General features: G+C 46.2%; 1 protein-coding gene across 1 annotated transcript; it reads left to right on the forward strand.

Moving 5' to 3' along the window:
• The first annotated feature begins 2,083 nt into the window (after nt 1-2,083).
• On the forward strand, nt 2,084-20,461 carry ACOX2 (acyl-CoA oxidase 2). Its single transcript, XM_056335184.1, has 15 exons — nt 2,084-2,225; nt 2,853-3,137; nt 4,322-4,484; nt 6,597-6,748; nt 7,351-7,458; nt 8,182-8,301; nt 8,760-8,875; nt 9,214-9,386; nt 10,518-10,680; nt 11,379-11,569; nt 12,662-12,823; nt 13,814-13,919; nt 16,736-16,953; nt 18,685-18,817; nt 19,756-20,461. Exons 2-15 carry the CDS (start codon nt 2,978-2,980, stop codon nt 19,816-19,818), a joined length of 2,028 nt encoding a protein of 675 aa, XP_056191159.1. The 5' UTR covers nt 2,084-2,225; nt 2,853-2,977; the 3' UTR covers nt 19,819-20,461.
• Nucleotides 20,462-21,495: the final 1,034 nt, after the last annotated feature.

Below are 21,495 nucleotides of genomic sequence, written 5' to 3' on the forward strand. Positions count from 1 at the left end.
AGCCTCCTTTCAGGCAGTTGTAGAGAGCGATACGTCCCCCCTGAGCCTCCTCTTCTCCAGGCTGAACCCCCAAGCTCCCTCAGGTGCTCCTCATCAGACCTGTGCCCCAGCCCCTTCCCCAGCCCCTGCCCGGCTCTGGACACGCTCCAGCCCCTCAGTGTCTGTCTGGGAGTGAGGGGCCCAACCCTGAACCCAGGGTCCGAGGTGCGGCCGCACCAGTGCCCACTGCAGTAGGATGGTCACTGCCCTGGCCCTGCTGGCCACACTGTTCATGACAGTGGCCACACGTACCGTGACAGTTCATCTTCTATGGGAGAGAGAAAGAAACAATCATTTCCATTCTTTAAGGACACATTGCCTTTTAGCTATGCACAAACTGCTCCATTGCCTGGATTTTTTCTTACTGCCAGAGTTTTCAATACCAGCTTTGCAATTTATCCAGGTTATGCTGAGATCTCTTTTCCTGTGCACTCCCTCCTGAAGTGCCCTCCAGGCAGCCTCCTGCAGTGCAGCCTCCTCTCAGGGAACCCTTCCATTTTCCTGCATATTTATTTCTTGTTACTGTCTCAGAAATGGCAAATTCTTGTTTTCTTCCTCAAGCTAGCGGTACCGTCACACTGGCCCTGGGTGATTCCCTTCTCAGGAATTCTCTTCTGCCTGTCCAGGTATTTCTCTATATTTAGATAATTTCCCAAAATGATCTAAAACTGCCGTAGAGTGACTGCTTTTGCGTTGATAAAAGCATCGCGTGAAACCTGTGAGTCGGACATGACACCAGGGATATGCAGGCTTATGGAAATGGGGAAAAATGCAAAATTATCAGCAACACGATAACGGTGGTGTGTTCCAACACACCATGACTGCGTGCTCTCGTGGATCTTGTTGGTTCCCACCGCAGCCCATGAGATCTGCGGGCACCCCATGGGCACGTGCAGCCAAGGTGTGCAGGGGCGCTGCCGGCTGTGCAGCTCTGCCAGCATTCCCTAACGCCGGCTGGCAATGACCTACCCGGGCAGCACCCACACCTGCCCAAATACCAGCCTGCATGAACATCAGGGTGCAAACGGGTTCAGGGCCAGGCTTCTTCCAACTTGCCATCCCCTGCCTTTCCTTCAGCAGATCAGGATCCACTAGCTGAATTGCAAACAGCACTCAAGACGCATGAGGCTGAGAGCTTCTGACTGCAGCAGAAGAAAACAGCAGAGTAAGCAAAGAAAGCCCACAAATAACGTCAGAAAGATGCTACTGCCTCCCAAACACTGGCAACCCCGAGCCACCATAGGATGTGATGCTGTGCAGTAGGGACCAGAATACCAAGCAGCACATCCATAGGACACCCTATTGCTCTAATCACCTATTGAGGTACCTATTGCTGTGGCAGGGTGAGAGAGCCACACAGCATCTTTAAGCTTCCAGATTCATCCCTAACGCACCTTCCCTTACCCGTCAGCTGTTCTGACTTGCTGCTCCTCACGGCTGCTGGGCTTGGTTCACTCAGGCTCAGCCTTAATATTACAGTTATGCAAAACTACATACAATTTCTTATCCTCTGTTTAGTTTCTCATGTTGAAGCAACTCCAGGGCACGGTGAGTCCCACCTGTTCCACCTCCTTCCCTGACAAAGCAGTTTCCAGTGAGAAACCAGCAGATCTGCAGCAGCAGCGGCGCAGGTTCGTTGATGGCCGGTGGGCAGCGGGGGGACCCCTCCCGTGGGCTCGTACCGCTGTAGCCAGCGGGGCCTGAGCTGCCAGCCTGTGCCCACTGGGCACCAGCCCAGACCTGGCAGGGGCGGCAGGGGCAGGGGCGGCAGGGGCAGCCCCCCTTCACCCACGGCAGGCCCGGCCTGCACAGCACACCCCTGTGTCCCGGCTGGCAGCGCAGGCCGCAGCAGGGCCGCAGGCAGTGCCATAGCAGCGCCGTAAGGCAGCTGGGAAAACCTTCAGCCAGGCGAACCCGGGGCCGGCTGAAAAAACAAACAAACAAACAAAAAAAAAAAAACACACACCAAAAAAAAAAAACCCACAAAAATGACACATGGGGGCGAAGGGCAGGGTGCCGCTCAGCGGGCGCTGGACGCGCAGCCCGCCCTGCCGCCCGCGCCCCGCCGGCCCCGGGAGGGCCCCCGCGCCCCGCCCGCCCGCCCCGGGAACACCCACGGGCCGGGCAAGGTCCCGCCGCGGCCGCCCGGAGCCAGGGCCCAGCCGGAGGGCGCCCGGAGGAGCCAGGTACGTGGGGGCTGCGCTCGCCCGCGGCGGCCGGGCCCCGGGGCCTCCCGGCGGCTGCGCCCGCGGCCGCTCAAGGGCAGCGCGGGGGCGGTGGGTCCCGCCGTGGGGCCGCCCTGCCCCGGGCCGGCGGGCAGCCGGGGCCCGGGCTCTGAACCGGGGCGGGAGGAACGGCTGACTGCTGACAGGAGCTTCCAGAGTGGAAATCTCTTGGAGTATTAAAAAGTAGTTCAGGAAGGCCGGCAGCCTCGTCAAGGGAAGAGCCTGCTTTGTTTTCCAGATACCACGGGGTTTTTCTTAGTAGTAGTATCCTGCCCACATCCTGCTAACGTGGGAATTACCGGGTCGCAGCCGATGCCAGCCGAGCCCGTGGTTCACGGGGACCCCGTGGGACGGGGGGGCCGGCCTGGGGCGCAGGGGCCAGGCACGTTAACACACACCTGTGGGATACTCCAGCAGTAACTTTTCATAAAATATCAGGAACAGACTGGTTAAACGACAATAGTTATGTTTTAAAACACATCAGAAAACCCGCATTTTGAGCTCTTAAACGTGCCCTAAATTTTCATTGTCTGTATTATTGCAATGGGGACAAGGCAGCACCTAAATATTCACACAACCCCTGTACAGGTACAACACCTTGGCCAACCCGCTGCAAGTGCCGGAGGCACACCCAGCACCCTCGCCCAGCACCCACTGGAAGGTCCCAGCGCCCAGCAAGCCCCGGCCCGTGCTAGAGCCACGCAGCTTCCAGGATGGCTCTGCTGGAGACCAGCAAGTCCTCACTGGGCTCAGTCCTCGGCAGCATGAATCCTGACCTTGCCAGCGAGAGGCAAACGGCCTCCTTCAGCGTGGAAAAGCTCACGGTCTGGCTGGACGGCGGTGCGGAGCACACTCGGATTCGGAGGGCGGTGGGTGAGTGAGCCTCATGAGGCCCCTGGCTGTCCCGCTACTTGTGCTCCTCCTTTGCAGCATAGTGCGCTTTGCGCTGCTGGGTATTTGCTTATCACCCATCTCTTTAAAAAAGTGGGAGTGTGGAGATGGAGTTCCCTGTTAGTGTCAATCAACACAGCTCCTCTGCAGCCACCCCACCCCCCCCAGCTATCTGAAGCTTTTCCCCTTTCCTGCTCCCATGCCCAGTATCTCTGGCAAGTCTGGATAAACTGGAATACAAGGACTGAGGGTTGCACAGGCAAGCGAGCACCTCTGTGGGAGGGGGCTGCACATGGGGGCTAGCGCTGCTGCTCGGCAATGCATGCCAGGCGTGAACTGCAGCCAGTGACCCTCCTGGGCAGGCTCATTCAGGTGGGGAATTCCTTGCATAGGTTGGCTTAGCCAGGCTGAACTGCTCTCACTTACAGTGGGTATCCCAAATTAGGACTGTGTGCTCAAAGGAACAGAGGGAAAAAGAATATCCTCTTTTGTCTCTGTAACTACATCCGTATTATACTCTTTATCAAATGAAAGCAGCACAGGCCACTGGGCTTTGCACACTTCACGGTGCAACTGGAGTTCAGTATAACTTTAAGTAATTGGACTTGGACTCAAGGTTTCAAGGCAGAAAGGGAGCAGCAGGAGTGTTCAGGCTGACAAAACGAGCAAGCCCAAGAGTTGCTTCACAGTTCTGCAAAGGGCTGGTAAAGTCCCGAGCGGGACACCCAGCAGCTCCAGCTGTTAGCCACCCTCTGCACAAAATCCAGCTAACCTCAGCTCTTGCTGCTGTCAGGGCACTGAAACAGCAATTAGAGACAGAAGGATCTATGGCATTTTCTGCCTGAGGCACGCAGTCATCTCCAACAGCCTGACCAGGGACGGTGCCTTACCCTGCAGGGTCACCATTTCCACTCGACAGACCCCTCTCCCAGGCCCACTTGGCTCCCTTCCCCTCCTCCTTCCCCAAACTTGCCGCTTTTCCGACTTCGGCCTGACAGCCATCAGAGCCAGCACCAGCAAAATAAAACTTGTCTGCAGTCATCCTAAAAAGCCACAGCATCACTGTTCACAACCCCAGTCCTGGCCGCTCCTCCCCAGTGGGGCTCGAGGCACTGCCTGCACCTCCCCAGGCCCAGGAGAACCAACTCTTCTGTGTTATTTTGCAGTCGAAGCTATTGAATCTGACCCCGTATTTAGCAGAGAAAACCAGTATTTCCAGACCCAGAATGAGAGGTACGAAGCAGCAGTCAGAAAGGCTGTTCATCTCCAGAAAAAGATGCACGAGATGGGATGGACTGAGAATGGACCTGAATTTAAGTACATTTACAGGTGATTTTTATTAATCTTTTTAATGTACAACTGTTTTTTTGTTAGAAGTTGTGTATTTCAAGAAGAATCAGCTTTAGCAAAGGCTGGGAGAGGCCAACAGTTGACAGATAAGGTTTTGATACAAACGTGCTGCAGGTTTTTACTTTAGCAGCACACTCGGGAAAAGGGAAAATGATGATACATGGCAGGGAACTTCTCAAAGAGCAGCACATGGGTACAGCGTGATAGATCACAGCAGTTCACATCCCCAGTGTGATATTTCCACTTCAGCACGCTCCTTACTTGTGCTACAGCTCTCAGAGCACCCATCAGACATTTTAAAATGTATAAGCAGAATTGGAAGTAATGCTGTTTCAGTTACATTACTGACTTCCACATTAAATTAAAGACATTTTCTCTATCTAGAAAACCCATACTGTATTAAAAACAAAAACCAAAAAACAACAAACCAACACCCTAGTTTGTAGGTAAATTGAATAACGTATTTCTCACAATCCTTTCCTTAAAAAAATTTCTTAGCACTTTGCATGGGGTTGAGGTCCACATTTTAATTGCTTGCCCCTCCTTCTTTCCCCCTTTGCTAAATCAATTACTGGCTTGCTGTTGCCGTTTGGTGGGGTTCCATACCCAGTAAGAAGGCGCAAGTTCAAAAGTGTCACTCAAAAGGGCAATACCTGCACAAATCACTGCTGACACTCAAAGTAACTTCCGAATATTTCTTGGAATCATAGAACCATAGCACAGTACGGGTTGGAAGGGACCTTTAAAGGTAATAATAGTCCAAGCACCCTGCAATGAGCAGGGACATCTTCAACTAGACCGTGTTGCTCAAAGCCCTGTTCAACCTGACCTTGAACATTTCCAGGGATGGGGCATCTACCACCTGTGGTGGTTTAACCCCAGCCAGAAATGATGTACCAGGCAGCTGCTCGCTCACTCCCCCTCCTGCCCCCCACCGAGGGATGGGGAGGAGGATCAGAAAGGAATGTGAACTATAGGGTTGAGATAAGAACAATTTAATAATTAAAATAAAATAGGAGGGGGGAAAATAATAATAACAATTATAATGAAAAGGAGGGAGAAGGGGAGAGAAATAAAATCCAAAGGGAAGGGAGAAAAAAAAAAAAAAATAAGTGATGCACAATACAGCTGCTCACCCCCGCTGACCGGTGCCCAGCTAGTCCACGAGCAGTGATCAGCGGGCCCTGGCCAATTCTCCCCCCCAGTTTATATGCTCAGTATAATGTCCTATGGTATGGAATATCCCTCTGGCTAGTTCAGGTCAGCTGTCCTGGCTGTGTCCCCTCCCAGTTTCCCGTGCCCCTCCAGCCCTCTCGCTGGCAGGGCCTGAGAAACTGAAAAGCCCTTGACTCAGTATGAACATTACCCAGCAACAACCAAAACCATCAGTGTCCTATCAACACTGTTCTCACACCAAATCCAAAACACAGCCCTGCACCAGCTACTAAGAAGAAATTTATCCCAGCTGAAGCCAGGACACCTCCTCTCTGGGCAACCTGTTCCAGTGTTTCACCACCCTCATTGTAAAAAAATTCCTCCTTATATCTAGTCTAAGTCTACCCTCTTTTAATTTAAAACCATTACCCCTTGTCCTATTGCAACAGGCCCTGCTAAAAGCTTTGTCCCCATCCTACGAAAGATTATTTTTAATAATCTTTTAAGGTAGGGAGGTGGGGGGGTTTTAGCTCAGCCTCAAAATGTGACTGAAGTAATCGGGAAAGAAATCCTGTGAAGTAAAATAAAGATACAAAGGGCTCACGAGCTATCAGAGCCACAGGAGCTTTGGAGCTGGGCTGTGTTTTTAGGAGCTCAGCATCTGTTACTCAGAACAGATAATTCCTCCAAAAGCAAGTGAAATAATGAGCTAGCAACACTTCAGAAAACTGCTACAAAAGAAGGAACAAAAGCAGCTTGGAAGAGCACTTTTCCTGCAATACCGTGTTGATGCTGGATGTTGGGCAAGGTATGACAATGCAGAAATCAAAGGGCAGCAGGTGGTACTGTCTGGTGATCGACACCGTGTCACTGCCTCATTCATCACATCCCTGGAATTTCATCCATATAAAAATACCCCTTGTGCCTTCTCTGCAGAGCACTGTCAGGAGATGTCGCCTTTCTCCTTCACCGTGTCTTCATGAGAAGCATTTCAGTGCTGGGCTCCGACAAACAGATCACCAAATGGATTCCTCTCGCCACCGAGTATCGGCTCATTGGAAGCTACGCCCAGACTGAACTGGGGCATGGTAAGGCTGCAAAGAAAACGCGGCATTTCCACAGGACAAAAGGCTTCAATTACCCCAGATTCTTGGGGGATTTCAGGTCGAGCTGTCCCTGCTTCAGTGGGGCAGGGGTGGCTGTGGGGGTAAATGCCACTTGCGTGTTAGAGGTTGATGTCCTCTGTGTTCCTCTGCAAGCTGGCGAAACCAAAGCCAGTGCATCTCCAATGTGGAAAAAATAACAGAGTGAGCATGAAAGCTCATGGTTAGACAACAGGCACTCACCATCGGTGGAGGGGATCAGCCAAGCAGCTTGCCCAAGCTGGTGGTTGTCACCATGAACTAGGCAGCTTGCCCAAGCTGGTGGTTGTCACCATGAACCAGGCAGCTTGCCCAAGCTGGTGGTTGTCACCATGAACCAGGCAGCTTGCCCGAGTACCATGTGGCTCAAGAGATCTTTGCAGGAGATGGTGTGGGGTTGCTGGGAGCATTGTGCCACGGTTCTCATCAGGAGGGTAAACCACAAAACCCTGGTAGTACCCACAGCAGCCTCCAGGGATCCTCCACTCTTTCCATCCTTGTGATACACCAGGAATTCTTCTTGTTTGTTTTTGCTTTTTTTTCTTAAGGAACGTATCTTCAAGGTTTAGAAACAACAGCGGTCTTTGATACCACTACGCAGGAGTTTATACTGAACACACCGAAGATCTCTGCCATGAAGTGGTGGCCTGGAGACAGTAAGTATCACACAAAACATTTTGTTTTTTCTCATTTGCTTCCTTCAGTTACTTGGTCTGCCTGGTCAAGCTCTGTGTTTGGGGGCCAGGTGCTAGCAGAGGACTTCAGTAAGGGATGCACATATTGGGAGGCAAGTGAGACCAAAGGGGTTTGTACAAGTTCAAAGGCCAGAAGGGAGCCACCACCACCTATCAAAAGCCCTTGGGTGGCAGGGCTGGAGAACTTCGCTCAGGGAAACTCCTGCTGCTGCAGGAATCTATCTTCTCTTCTTTGTAAATAAGAGGCAGACAACCAAAAACTGCACGGAGGTCATCAGCATAAAGGATTCAAGTCATCAGCCAGTCTCGACATAAAGAATTCATGTGAAATTCATGGCTCCCTTCAGGAAGGTATTTCACAGAAAATAACTGGAGTTACTCGAACAGCTACAGCACTTCCCACTCTCTCAGCACAGTATGAACTTTAACTATTTATTTTTTCTCATCTGCTGATGCAAACTGTTTATCCAAGCCTCACGGGCAGCAGCAGAGGCAGGAGGATAACACAACATCTGAGAGCCAAGAGCAGGCTCAGGGCACAGATGCAGGCGATTTCCAGCTTCCAGCAACTGTGGATCACACCTATGCTGACCCATATATTAGCAAGACCTAACACGCAATGAGCGCTGCTGTTAACTGTGAAAACCTTGTCTTAAGGGAATGGGGCTGTTTTTCTTCTTGCAGTGGGAAGGTCAGCAACCCACACAGTGGTCTTTGCTCAGCTGTATGTCCACGGGAAGTGCTACGGCGTGCATCCCTTCATTGTGCAGATACGCAGCCTTCAGGACCATTCACTCTGTCCAGGTAAATGACCCCAGACACTGCAGCACTGTGCTCTGCTTATTTTGTTCTTAAATGTTTTCTAAAACATTGAGCCCAGGGAGAGTTGTAACTGCCAAAACCAAAGACAGATACCCAAGGCACAGTTATCATTAACCCCAATTTTTCACCTAAAGGAAGCTTTAATGTATCCTCAGGCATATCCAGACCAAACCTTCTTCTTAACCAGAAGCCTGGGCTGCTCTAACCACCTCTGCCTTAACACCTCAGTTCTGATCCTGGCCAACATCGATAACAGATGGATCACGGAAACAAACTACCACAAGGCATTCAAATGCCTGTTTCATCCCTCAAGCGAGATCGCCCATGCTGGAAAGAGGCAGAGCTGAACGTGCCCTTCCTTTGAGATCCCCAGCCTGACCCAAAATGGGGAGAAAAAAGTTCAAGTAGAAGTAAGCAGGCTATATTTTCTTCTACTGCAGGCATAATTGCAGGAGACATTGGTCCCAAAATGAGTTTTGAGCACATTGACAACGGCTACCTCATGCTGCAGAATGTGCGCATCCCCAGGGAGAACATGCTGAACAAGTTTTGCGAGGTATGTGTGGACTCACATCATGGACTTGCCTGCGAGACTCTCACAAGTCTCTGCAGTTTACCAAGGGCAGGTTACCTGAATCCTAAATGAAACTCCATGTCAGGAATTCCATGTTCAGAGGTTAGGGTTCACAGGGCAGGCAGAACCTATCTGAGCCAGAAGCAGTAAAAGTTTGTCTTTTCAAACGGCTATGTTTCATCCGTCATACAGAAAAATACTTAAGTTTGCATCCATTGAAGGATTTTGATGTCCGTTTTATTCTATGCATACAGATTACACAACAATCCTAGTACTGTGTATTGAAGAAAGCGGCACCTAACATCCTCTCTCTGCTCTAGGTTCAACCAGATGGCACCTATGTAAGACAGGGGTCACAGAAGATTAACTATTTCACAATGACTACAGTGCGCATTTCCCTGATTGCAGATGAAGTTATAATACCTCTAATGAAAGCTTGCACCATCGCCATCCGATACTCCGTGGTTCGCCGGCAGTCCAAGTTAAAGCCTGGGTAATGCCACTCAGGTCCACAGTGGTGGGAAGGGGACAGTACACCATGTTCCCCACACCAGTCTGTATTTCAGCTTTTCATCTTATCTTTCAGCACATCACTGGCTTATGTCCTGGCCCAGATAGGGTATTACAAACATGCTTCCCCATTATTTACATTGAACGAGCTTCAGTCAAAGTACAGCAGAATGTTTACTGTTCCTTCTAAGATACATTTCAGAGTTGGAATAGTTCAGCAGTTCACACAGGCAACTTAATTTTCTTATAACTAGCCCACCCATGGTAATCCCGTAACTCAGCAGAATCCAGACAAAGCAGACAAGTTGCCGAATTCTTAGCCTGTAGCACCCTATGAGTGGGTGCGACATTAGAATACCTTCCAACACCCACAATTCCAGTAGCCACACTGTGACACTGAATTTTATTAGTCTGGTAAGAATCCCTGTAATTTTTATATAGATATTTTCATTTGAATGGATTTCAAAAATTTCCACTTCAGTCTTCTTTCAAAAGCAAGCAGAGCCTAATGAGATCGTGGTTTGGTTCAAACGCAAACCAAACACAAGAGCACAGCATGCTGAACTGCTGCAATAACCAGTTCCATCATTTGAAGTCCTGCATGTACTAACCACAGCAAAAGTGGCAAAGAACATCCAAAAAAAGCGCAGAAAGCTTAAAATAATTTATAGACTTCAATATGTCCAGGAAAACCTATGTACACCCAGGGCCACAAAGAATCAGTTTGAAAAGCAAAAGTTTTTCAGGGTGCAGTGCCACCACCTCCCTTCGAGGGCCTAACAACTTGCTGTCCTTGAAGGTTTCATCCTCCTCCTCTCCCGCAGTCCCTGTTCCCCTTCCGTACCGACTGCACGCACAGAGCCTTTTCTACTGTTAGGCTGGTTCACCAACACAGCAGGAAAAAAAAAACCCCACACTTTTTTTCCTAGTCAGACTTGTTTCTCTAACAGCCTTAGCAAGCTGGGCAGATTTGCCGCCACGACATCAGCTCAGTCCCATTCACACACTGCTGCTTGGTAGTGAAAAATGCCATTTTTCATTATGCAGTAGGTAAACTAACAGTAGCTACGCCTGTCTCCACACTTTCCCTACTTCATCAGCTGTCTTCCAACAGGGAAGAAGAAGCAAAAATCCTTGACTACCAGACTCAGCAAGAGAAATTGCTGCCCCCATTGGCAGCAGCCTATGCCTTTCATTTCATCAACGACTACCTGCAGGAGCTATTCAACAAGGCGTACAGCGAGATCCAGAACAAGAACTTTGACACACTGCCAGAGGTGAGCTGCAGCAGGATTAGCTCGTACAGCATTTCTCACCTCTCAGTATCGAAGTATTTTAGCAAACTGGACAAGCATTCCTCTTACCCCTAGGTAACTGGAGAAAGAGGAAACACTGAGAACAAGCTGTGTGTCCTAGGTCCAGAACCAGTGAACAACAGCATTTGCCTCACCGTCCCAAATTTTCTGTTTTGGGGAACTATTGCAGAGTGAAAAGTCCTTGAAAAGCATGTCTGTTTGGTAAAAGCCTTGTTCCAAGTACCTGGTGGCACAAAGCGTTATTTCACAACTTCATCTATGAATGCACATGCAAATACGCACTTCTGAGCCAAAACCAAAAATGTTACTTTTAGATAGAACATAAGATTTTGCAACTGGAAGCCTGAAATGAAAACACTCTGAACAAGGGTGGCCAAAGCCACTGCTGGTTGAGAGAAACCAAAAATGCATAAACTGACCACAGCGTGCCCAGCATGAGGGTGTGCAGCATCCCAGGCAGAAACTGAAGGTCAAGCTCAGGGAGCTGGGTGCTGCACCAACAAGCAAAGGAGGATCTGACAGGGATTTCATGCCCAGAAATGGCACAAAATTTAAAAAGGAAACTTGATCTGAGGATTACTTTAGAACACTTCCACTATTAACACCCTGCATTTTTTATATATATATTTATTTAATTAATTTTTTTCCCCCCCAAACAGCTCCATGCATTTTCTTCAGGCTTTAAAGCCTTGGTTACTCAGTATTGCACTTCAGCAGTGGACATCTGCCTCCGGGCCTGCGGGGGACATGGGTACTCCTTGCTGAGCGGACTCCCTTCCTTGTATACTAAAATAGTTGCCTCTTGTATTTATGAAGGGGAGAACACCATTTTGCTCCTGCAAACTGCCAGGTAACAATTCAAATGTGTTCACCTAAAAGCCTGCCCTCTCATTTATTCAACCTCTACCACTTCTTCTCCAAAACCAGTAAAACCAGCTACTCCTTTCTCACAGCACCTTCTAAAAATACAGCTCAGGACATAAACTATTCACGTCTTCTGTCTAACAGGCATGGAGGTGCATGGGAATCGGATTATCTCTCTATTTTTGTTTTTGGGACATATGCAGGTGCTGTTCTGCATAACCTCATTTTCCTCTTTGCCTAGTAGGGCAGCAAAAGCATTGCTATACAAGTTTTGCAGTTTATTTTTTGTTAAGCAACCAATGTAACACAATAGCATTACTTTGTGTGCGAGGTTGATTCAGAGAAGGCAAAGTTGTTGGACACAAAGCGGATGAGTCATGCTCCAAGAACACCACTCTCCTCCAAACAAACAGACTGCTGATTATCCAGAGTAGAAGAAATACAGAAGAAAGAAACCACAGCTGCTTGAACTTTTAATAACGCGTGGTTTTACTAGAAGGAGAAAACCAGTACACTTCCCAGGGACAGAGGTGCTACCACATAGCTCTGCTTGTGTGCAGACACTTCTGCATTCGTTATTGCCTCTTCTTGCAAGATAAATAGCAAGGTCAAGAGGTGTCAAAAAACATAAGCGCATGGGGAATGCTCCTTGGACACATGTTTAGCTCCAAGAAAGGGTCTTAGGTTTGTTAACACAACGTGACTGTGTGTTGGAGACCACAGAGGGTAAGACCAAAGCAGCATTAAGACTCAGGCTGCAAAGTTGATATGTATATGATGACTGTGCTGCTGAGACTGCCAATAGCCACAGCAAGTTTCTTCCTAAAAATTCATCACTACAGATTGCTGTACCCTTAAATACAGTAGACAGGCTACCCCTGAGACCCATCACAGATTAGGTTATCGCAAATAACATGCTAAACAAAAGGTCATTACTTGTTTGGGTCCAGTTCTGGACCACTGATGGGGTGGGTCACACCTTGCTGCTCCACACCCAAGCCCGCTTTACTGTTTGTATGACCATTTGCTGCGTGGGGATCACAACCATGCCCGGCTCTGATTCTTACCCTCTTCCCAGGTTCCTGGTTAAATGCTTCAAGGCAGCCAACACTGGCCAGCCTGTTCCGCCATCTGTCACTTACCTGGCTGCAGTGAAACCCGAGAAGTGTCCAGCCAAGAACAAGTTGGATTTTCTCTGTCCAGATATTTACACTAAGGCCTATCAACACATGGCAGTCAGGTCAGTACGGAGGACGGGGGACAGGGTTTCTCTCTTTGACATCAGAAATGTGTTAGGAGTTCACCTTCTTCCTTGCTTTGAAGGGAGGTAAAATAACACAAGTTACACAAGAATTGACACCATCTGCTCCTGAAAGAGAAGACTCACACAGGATTAACAGCCACATCAAATGTTCAATACGAAGCTTTCACATTTAGAACATCAGAAGTTTTTAAGCCATGTGCTACCAAACAACTATAATCCACGGAGCTGATTCTATCCTGAGCTGATGGCACTAAAGTAAATTCCAGACCACATCACTGAGTTGCCATCCAGTAAAACCTTCTGGCAACTGTATCCTGTGCAGTTCTATGAAGTTAAAATCTCATACCTGTGAAACTGATGTTTGTTTTCAATTACCACAGCAAACATAGAGCCTCTCATTCTGCCCATAGCCTTTCAACTACACATTCAGCTACTCAACACAATAGTATCATGAGCGTTCTCATGAGTATTGCATGCACAGTCATGGGCCATATAGGCATCATCTCTAAAAACCAGGTAAATGGATAGGACAACCCTGCTGTCATTCAAATCAGTGTAAAAACAGAGCCAGCGCCATTCTTCCAAAAGCTTCAGTCTCAATGGGAGCAGGGATTTGGCTACCTGTGTAGAAAAGTAGAAACATAATGTAACATCAGTCCAATATTATCACCACTTTATTTTGTTTTGCAAACTCTCCTTACACACACCCAACCCAAGAAGAACTCAGCAGACCCCCTAGTAAACTACTCTGGAAGCTGAGAAGGTAGAAATCCTTCAGTCCAGGGTGGTCTGGGTGCTTCTCCCAGTTTGTACTTAGATTTTGCATAATCTAAAGTTTACTCATACTGAGTGTGGATAACTTCAAATGTCAGAAATGCCATTTTTGCCATTTGATCACACACGAGTATGAAATGACTGCATGTGGGCTACTGTATTCATACACAATATGCTTTTATAATTTTCCAGACTTGTAAGCAGCACAGCAGCTAAACTACAGGACTTGGTTCAGTCTGGAGTCAAAAAGCACGACGCATGGAACCGGTGCACAGTGCAGCTCGCGCAGGCTGCGAAGGTTAGCAAAATTTATCTGTTTATTTGATGCCTGTCTTTATGATACAATATGCAACAGAAACAGCATGATTAGCTTGAAGTCTCAGTGCTGTTTTTGTTTTCTGTTAGTATCTAAGGGACACCACAAAGACCAGGGCACCACTGTGGTCTGCATGCTGGGAAAATCGTAGTAAGAAACAACTCCTGATCTGAAGAATTTGCCATCTGACTAGGCCAGTTGGAAAAAAGACTAAAGGGAGTAGAAATGAAAGGGAGGGGGAAAAAAACCAAACCCAATTAAAAAAAAGCCATGCACTGTTACGGTGCCACTACTGGCAGAATCAGACCTCCCATACCCTGCAACAAGAATCCACCATCTCCAGCTAACGCTTTTTATAAGAACCCAGTGTTTCTGGCTCCCAGAAGAAAGCCTCCCAAAGCCTACTGAAAGCTGGTGGAGGAGTCACAGCAAAGGTGAAGCATGCCTGGTTTTCCTTACATGTACCACTTACAAGGAAAGCTAACTGCAGGGAAAACAACAAAAAAGCAGTGATAAGTGCAATGTTAATTACTACTGAAAGAAAAATCAAATTGAAGTCAAGTTAGTAAGATTCAAAACCAATTTCCAGTTCACATGGATTAGACAGGCAACCAGCATGCCTTCAGCTGAAGCAGGATCAGGACAGCAGCATCTGTTCCACAAAACAAGGGTTAGTTAGTACAGAACTAAGCTGAAAAGAAAGCAAGAGGGGAGAAGAGCCCTAAATTTAAATGAAAACCAAAACCACTGATACTTTAGAATCTCCAATTAGTATGCAATTAAGTGCAATTCCTCTACAATTATGGTGAAGGTCTTCCTTCCTTCCTTCCTTCCTGAGCCGAGGAAAGGAAAATTTTAAACAGATCCATGGGTTACTTTAACATTCATTCAATTTTTAATGAAAAACATCTTGCTGTAATCTACTGTTCAGCCAGAGCCAATCCAAATTGAAATGGACTTAGCAAGAAGCCCCTGACAAAGAAAAAGGAACCCTACCTAACTGTGGTGATACCATCTTGGTGGTTTCATAGTAGGGTATAGCCCCCTTGTAGTCAGTAAATTAGACAAAGTCCTTGACAAATCAAATTCTTTCTCAGCAACAGCAGAGATCCTTCCAAAACCGTTGGAAGCACTAATCCACTCATATTAGTAAGCATGATCATAATCCTTCCAAACAAGAACTCACTGAGTAAGGGAGCAAAGACCTGATCTCAGCAGCAGCATTTTTTTGTGGTCACCTGTCTGCTTTGCGTCACCCCCATTTTCAATTACACAGATTCAGTGGAAGCAGCAAGTATTCAATACTGTAAGCTTGAAAAAAGAGCAGAAAAACTGTGTAACTGCCTCAAAACTAAAGAAAACCACCTATAAAGTGACTTTGTAAAATTACTTTCCTAGTAAATTGTTTAAATGTAAATGTATTTTTAGCGGAATGAAAATGAAGCAAAATTTCAGATTACCTCTAGAAAAGGCTGACTAGTGCTTCTTGCACACAAACCCGAAGAAGCCATTCCCTTCTCCTCCCACTCATGGCTGAGGTCTCCAGACTGAAGAGCAGGGGAGACCACATGTTAGAGGACGAGCTGGAATAGAGCTCGCTCTAAGAAGTGAGAAGGAGAACCTAGACACCGGACTAGTCGGAAAGAAACTATTTCTGAAGATCCTAACACACGCAGAGGGCTGGGTGTAGTATTGTCAGTAGTGACTGTGCTGCTGTTCTTTAGGAAATGGGATCTGGGCCCCCAAAGTTTCTTACATACTTAAGGAAGAGTCACCCAAGCCCTTGAGTTTCCCCCATAACATTAAAAACTTGATAGCCTGCTGCTTTCTTGGGGCACTTCTGTATTTACTTCATATTCCACACCTTCCCCGGAGACTCACCCACACGACTGGCACAGCAGCGATATGAGCTGACGCCTGCCAGCTCTCAGCCGAGCAGCTCAGGCACTGGGTACGGCTTTGCTGCAGACTCCACAAGGATTCATTGCTTGAGCAGACACCCAGCTTCTCAGGCAGGTTCTGCAGTCCACGCTGGCCTCCACCACCGCTTGACCATGCCAGCAAGGAAGAGCTGCAGTGCAGGTGTGCCATGCTTACACCCACAGCTGGCAGGAGAACTAGGGGAGCGAACTCATGCAGATACCTACACCACCAGCCACCCACAGCAATGTCAGCACGACAGGAGTCACCCCCACAAACAGGTGGAGTCAGCCTGCTTCATTTGCTGTGGACCTCAGCTAGTACTCCTGTAACGTGGCAGTTAAGAGACTCTACTAGTGGCTGACCCAGAAATTATCAGTTTACTTAAACCCACAAAAGCGAGAGGTAAGTTTTGTCGTCCTTCTGTTCTGGATGCTTTCAGAGCTGAAGCCCTACAGACACCGAGCCCAATATGACATGAGCCCAAGGTCTTCAGTGGAAGAGTTTTCTCCTGTTGATGTGTAACAAAGATTCACTTGCTATGTGTCAACACAAGCGCATTCCAGTGGTTTCCATCACACAAACTCTTTGGGGTATTCACCAGAAATATTTAGAATTAAGTACTACCATGATTTCTGAAGCGGTTTTCTGGAGTTTACAAATACCACAGCGATGAATATTTACAACCCCAATTCTTCTCTACTGTTGCTGCAAGGCATGAATGCAAAAGGCCTGGCCAACCAGCATACAAAGAATACAGACTGGAAGAGTGCCATGGAAATGAAAAGGTTTTATATTCTTTGCAAGAACGTTTGAGTCACTTAGCCTACTAAAAGTGTTTTGAGGTGCTTTCACTGTTGATTGTGTTTGTTTTCCAGGCTCACTGCCACTACATCACAGTGAAAAACTTTGTAGAAACCGTGGAAAAACTTGAGACCAAGGCTGGCATCCAGAAGATTATGAAACATCTTTGTGACCTCTTTGCATTACACGGGATCTTCTCAAACGCAGGACTCTTCTTGCATGACGGATACATATCTGGAGCTCAAATGGACATGGTCACAGCATCATACCTGGACCTCCTGGCTGTTGTTCGGTGAGCAGCTGCTCTAGCATGAGAGGAAATACACAGCTATTCAGTTTGTCCCTGTGAAAGATATGAAATGGTGCTGCTGTACCGATGGCAACATTTCCAAAGCCAATTCACCTCATTCAGTTTTTGTTTTCGTTGGCTGCCAGCACTAGAAATTGATTGAAACATCTACACAGAGCTTGTTCTCACAGCAAAACAGACCTAAGTGTCCAGCTCCTCTGCAATCTCTAAATTAAAGTTCTGTAACATGAAATCTTAAATTATAGATCAAGAAATCCTGAACACTCTACCACTTGCTGTAGCGCAAAAGCAGGATAATATGTAGTCAGAGCAGCACTGGCAGGAGGCAGCCACAGCAACCGATCATATGCTGCAAAACCTGCTTAAGCCACAGCTAATACAGCCTACACTGTTGCCATGGCTGAGTTGCAACTGGTACCCAAACAATCCTGCCTACAGCTAGTTCAGATGCATCTGCTTGAGACCAGTTATGCCTATGTGAATTCTGAGATATGCTAAGGTTTTAACTCACCACAACACTCATTAAGGCCTTTTGACGAAGGGTTCATCTTCCACTGATCAGTGCTGTTTGTTAAGATTAATTTATGGTGCAAAGTAGTGAGTTGCAACTGTATGTAAAATTCTACTTAAGCTACCTTAGAAAGGTAAAAAAATAAGAATACACCATAACTGAGAGCTGAACAGGACTGAGCCGAACAGCAAGCATTTTCAGAACTGATCACAGAATTCAAGGTTAAGCAATAAGCTTAACATGATGTTTTCAAAAACCCAACCCACTGTTGTCTCTGGAATTCATTGCCACTTCTCTGTGTTAGTCCATGCCTTGTTAACAGGCTTCAAGAATGGAGTGGGTGTTTACTGGGTAATTAAAAGTCAGTTATTTACAATTAGTAGAAAGGATACAAACACTTCCCAGTCTGTAGCAAAAACCCATCCTTTCCCAAACGCCCAAGCAGCCCTTTCCTAAAAGGAACTGGAAGATGCAAACCACTTTGCATCCCTGTACCTCAGGGATGACTGACAGCCAGCATGACTTCCTACACCCAGGAAAATGGGAAAACAAGGAAAAAGAAACCATCTCTTGCTCAGAAGATGCTGTCATTACATACTTGTCCTTACACTCTAGCTATCTGTTGCTGACTGCTGCCAAATTGGCCCCTGGGCTAAATAAATGAGCTGTTGCTGCTGTTCAGGGTTGCTTTGTTCTTACAGACACAGAGTAGAACACCTCGACACCCCTTGATGAGGTAATAGAAATACTTTAGAGTAGATGAAGGCTGGAGATCAGCAAAGCACATCAATCTAGTAGCAACCTTATTCCATTTTGTAAGACAAACACATACAGCATAAGAAAAAAGGAAAAAAAAAAACCACAGCAAAGGCCAAAAGAACTCGCAGTGTCTGCTGAGAAAACATCTGACATGAGACTGAGTCCTAAATTAGGGAATTAGGGATGGAGCCCAGGTGGTTACAAGACCCCGCGAATATACCCATTCAACAGCACAGACAACTCAGGGCATTAGTAGACACACCTCTGAGGAATCGAAACAAGCAGGATTTTCCCTACAGCACAGGCAAGAGGGAAGACTGGCACAGGCTTTTTAGGCTGAAGAACCTGGACAACTGACTTTCAAGTTTACCTTTGACTTATTTGCCGCCCTTACAAAGCAATACTCACTTCAGTAATACAAATGTCATTTATCTGCTCCATAGGAAGGATGCCGTTCCACTAGTGGACGCTTTTGATTTCACAGATAAGAGCTTGAATTCTGCGCTTGGCAGTTACGACGGACAAGTTTACCAACGGCTTTACGAGTGGGCTCAGAAGTCACCGACCAACAAGCAGGTATGGATGCTGGACTACAGCCAGGCAACTTCTGCATTAACCAGAGCAGAAATTGTTTGCTTTTCTTTTAATAAAAGCAATTCAGATAAAAGCAAGTAGAATAAGAGCTTTTAATTCTTAGTATCTCAGTCTGAACAATCACCTGTGATACTCCAGTTATGCCACCTGTAATCTTAACTCAGGCATTTAACCTCCCAGCCCCCAGAGTACTAGAGCTTGTACCAGGGAGCTGGACGGTCACCTGCCACCAATGTGGTTTTAGTTTTTAAACTTATATCACTGAGGTTACATTGTACAAAACAAGGTAACACAAAAGTCTGTTTACATACTTTACAATTATGGAACAACACTGGGTGGCTGCAAGAGCCCCTAAATGCAGGGTATTTTCCAAGAACTGGTACTTTTACTAGTGCAATACTTAAATTTTTCTTAACAGTATGTTTAACCAGAAAGCGTATAAATGTTAAACAAGGCAATTTCATCCCTCATGGTCTTCAGCACTTTACTTTCATTTAATTCGTCCATATTGTGGAGTAATGTAAAATTCTGCATGATGTAAATAACTACTGCTGTGTCTGAAAACTCATTTTGCCTTAAGTGAGATTTTTACTGTAGTAATCAGCAACCCTTTGAAACTACAGCTGAACACAAAATTCGCCTTCAGCAAACATTCAAGTTGAAGCATATTTTTTGAAGTTAAATAGTATGCTGTCCCATTTGGGATGAGTGTTATGTATTGGTTATAAAGGACAGCACATGCTATAGGGAAAGAGATCTTACACATGGCAGAAGTAGCCAGTGGTTTGGTTTTGTTGTGTTTTGTGGGGCTTTTTTAAACAGCCTAGCTTTCTATATTTCAGAGATCATTCTTAAGAAAAAAATTGGTGTTTGCCTTCTTCATTACTATTAATTCCCTTCCACATTCTCTTTCTGAATAGATGAGCCCAGCCTACGAGAGGTATTTGAAGCCACTTCTCCACAACACGCTATCAAAATTATGAAGATCACGATCTAAGTGAACACCGCACATTTCCTCCTGTTCTTTGTGCAGCAGTAGATTTATGAAGCATCAGTAGTTACTAATCAAAATTAATAATCAGTTACTACTTGCAGTTGCAACAAGTGTGAAACAAGATGCTTAGCCAGTCATTTGCATTTAATCAGACAGAAGCCAAAGCTGAGTGGTACCCACTGCTATGAGGCAATCTACTTGAAAATCACCTAGGGTTTGCCATTTTCTAACCAGAAGTGTCCCAGTAGCATCAAAACTATGCCATCTGGCTTTCTTATTCTTTTTTCTAAATCCACTATATGACAATTAAGGAAAAAAAATCCAAACCACATTATGAGCTCCCCTTCAGTGAGTTTACAATTACAGTGTGTGAAACTGTACAGTGCCTTCAAAAAAAAAAAAAACCCAGAAACCCAAACTTTACGAAAAAAATCAAAATTTGTATTACAAAGTACATCTGTTTGGACAATTAAAATAGTTGTTACATTGCTCAGCAGTGGAGTACTCCTGGCTAATGAAGATTCCGAGAAAGCTGATGCCAGCTCCTGCCTGCAGAATTTACTTCCCCATTAATAGTCGCTCATACTGTCTTTCTATAAATCTCAGGCTCCAATAAAGTGTATTATTTGGAATACTGCTTCTCTAATTATTACACTTTGTAATTACAGAAAGGGCAGGCTAATCCAGGCCAGTCATTAATTTGCTAGTAAATGAAGTGTTGCAAAGAACATCTTGTGATTATAATTCAATGCCAGTTAACACAGATATTTCTTACCAAGTGTTGCAGGAAAGAAACAACCACGTTTCCTGAGCTCCATCAGTTCAGCTTTTCTTTCCCTCCTTAAAGGAAGAATGAAGCTCTTACTGCCTCTTACTACAAAAGTCAAAAACCCTGTAATGTATGAAGAGGGGGAGAGAAAACATGACAGAGAAATACACCCAGGGTGGGCCTTTTGAATGAGATGGGATTGAAAGCTCTCATCTTCAAGAACCAGCAACCACCACAGAAATCCAGACCCCCTCTTACATCCCCAAAACGCTGTGGTCTGCACAGCCCAGTGTGAAGCAGTTGTGATAAGGACTTGCAACAGGCAGTTGTGACAAGAACTTCACAGGAGAACAAGATCCATTCATCAAAGTGGGTATCAACTCTCTTATTCCCCAAAGCATTCAAGCTAGAACATAACCAGAAATTCTATTAATAACTATGGCGGAGCACCCAAGACAAGCAGAAATGGCCATACAAAATCAACTGAAAACACAGAACTTGACTCCCTTGACTTGGAGCATCATCAGAACCAGCACCCTACCGTTAGTAAGTCACTAGATAAATTGCTGACAAACCAGATAACGCTACTTAGCGGATACAAGTGTTTAGGCTCCGTGTTCCCTCCAACCCTATCCCTTTAGCCAGTACAAATACTTGCCATTTTTTTAGTCATAAAGCACTTTTCAAAACACAAGCTTTTTCTATAATGCTGAGGACAGTTGACTCAACAGATTAATATAAAAAGGAACAAAGTACATCAGTAATAGAGGAGAATGGAGCCCTACCAGAGCATCTCAGCTACTCTGCAGCACAGAAAAATGGGGTTCAGGTGGGGTTTTTTTGTTTGGTTTTGGTTAAGTATTTGAGTTCTAGAAGACAAAAAGAAAATACAAAATA

This window comes from Falco biarmicus, chromosome 4 (assembly GCF_023638135.1).
Source record: "Falco biarmicus isolate bFalBia1 chromosome 4, bFalBia1.pri, whole genome shotgun sequence".
NCBI classification, from domain to species: Eukaryota; Metazoa; Chordata; class Aves; order Falconiformes; family Falconidae; genus Falco; species Falco biarmicus.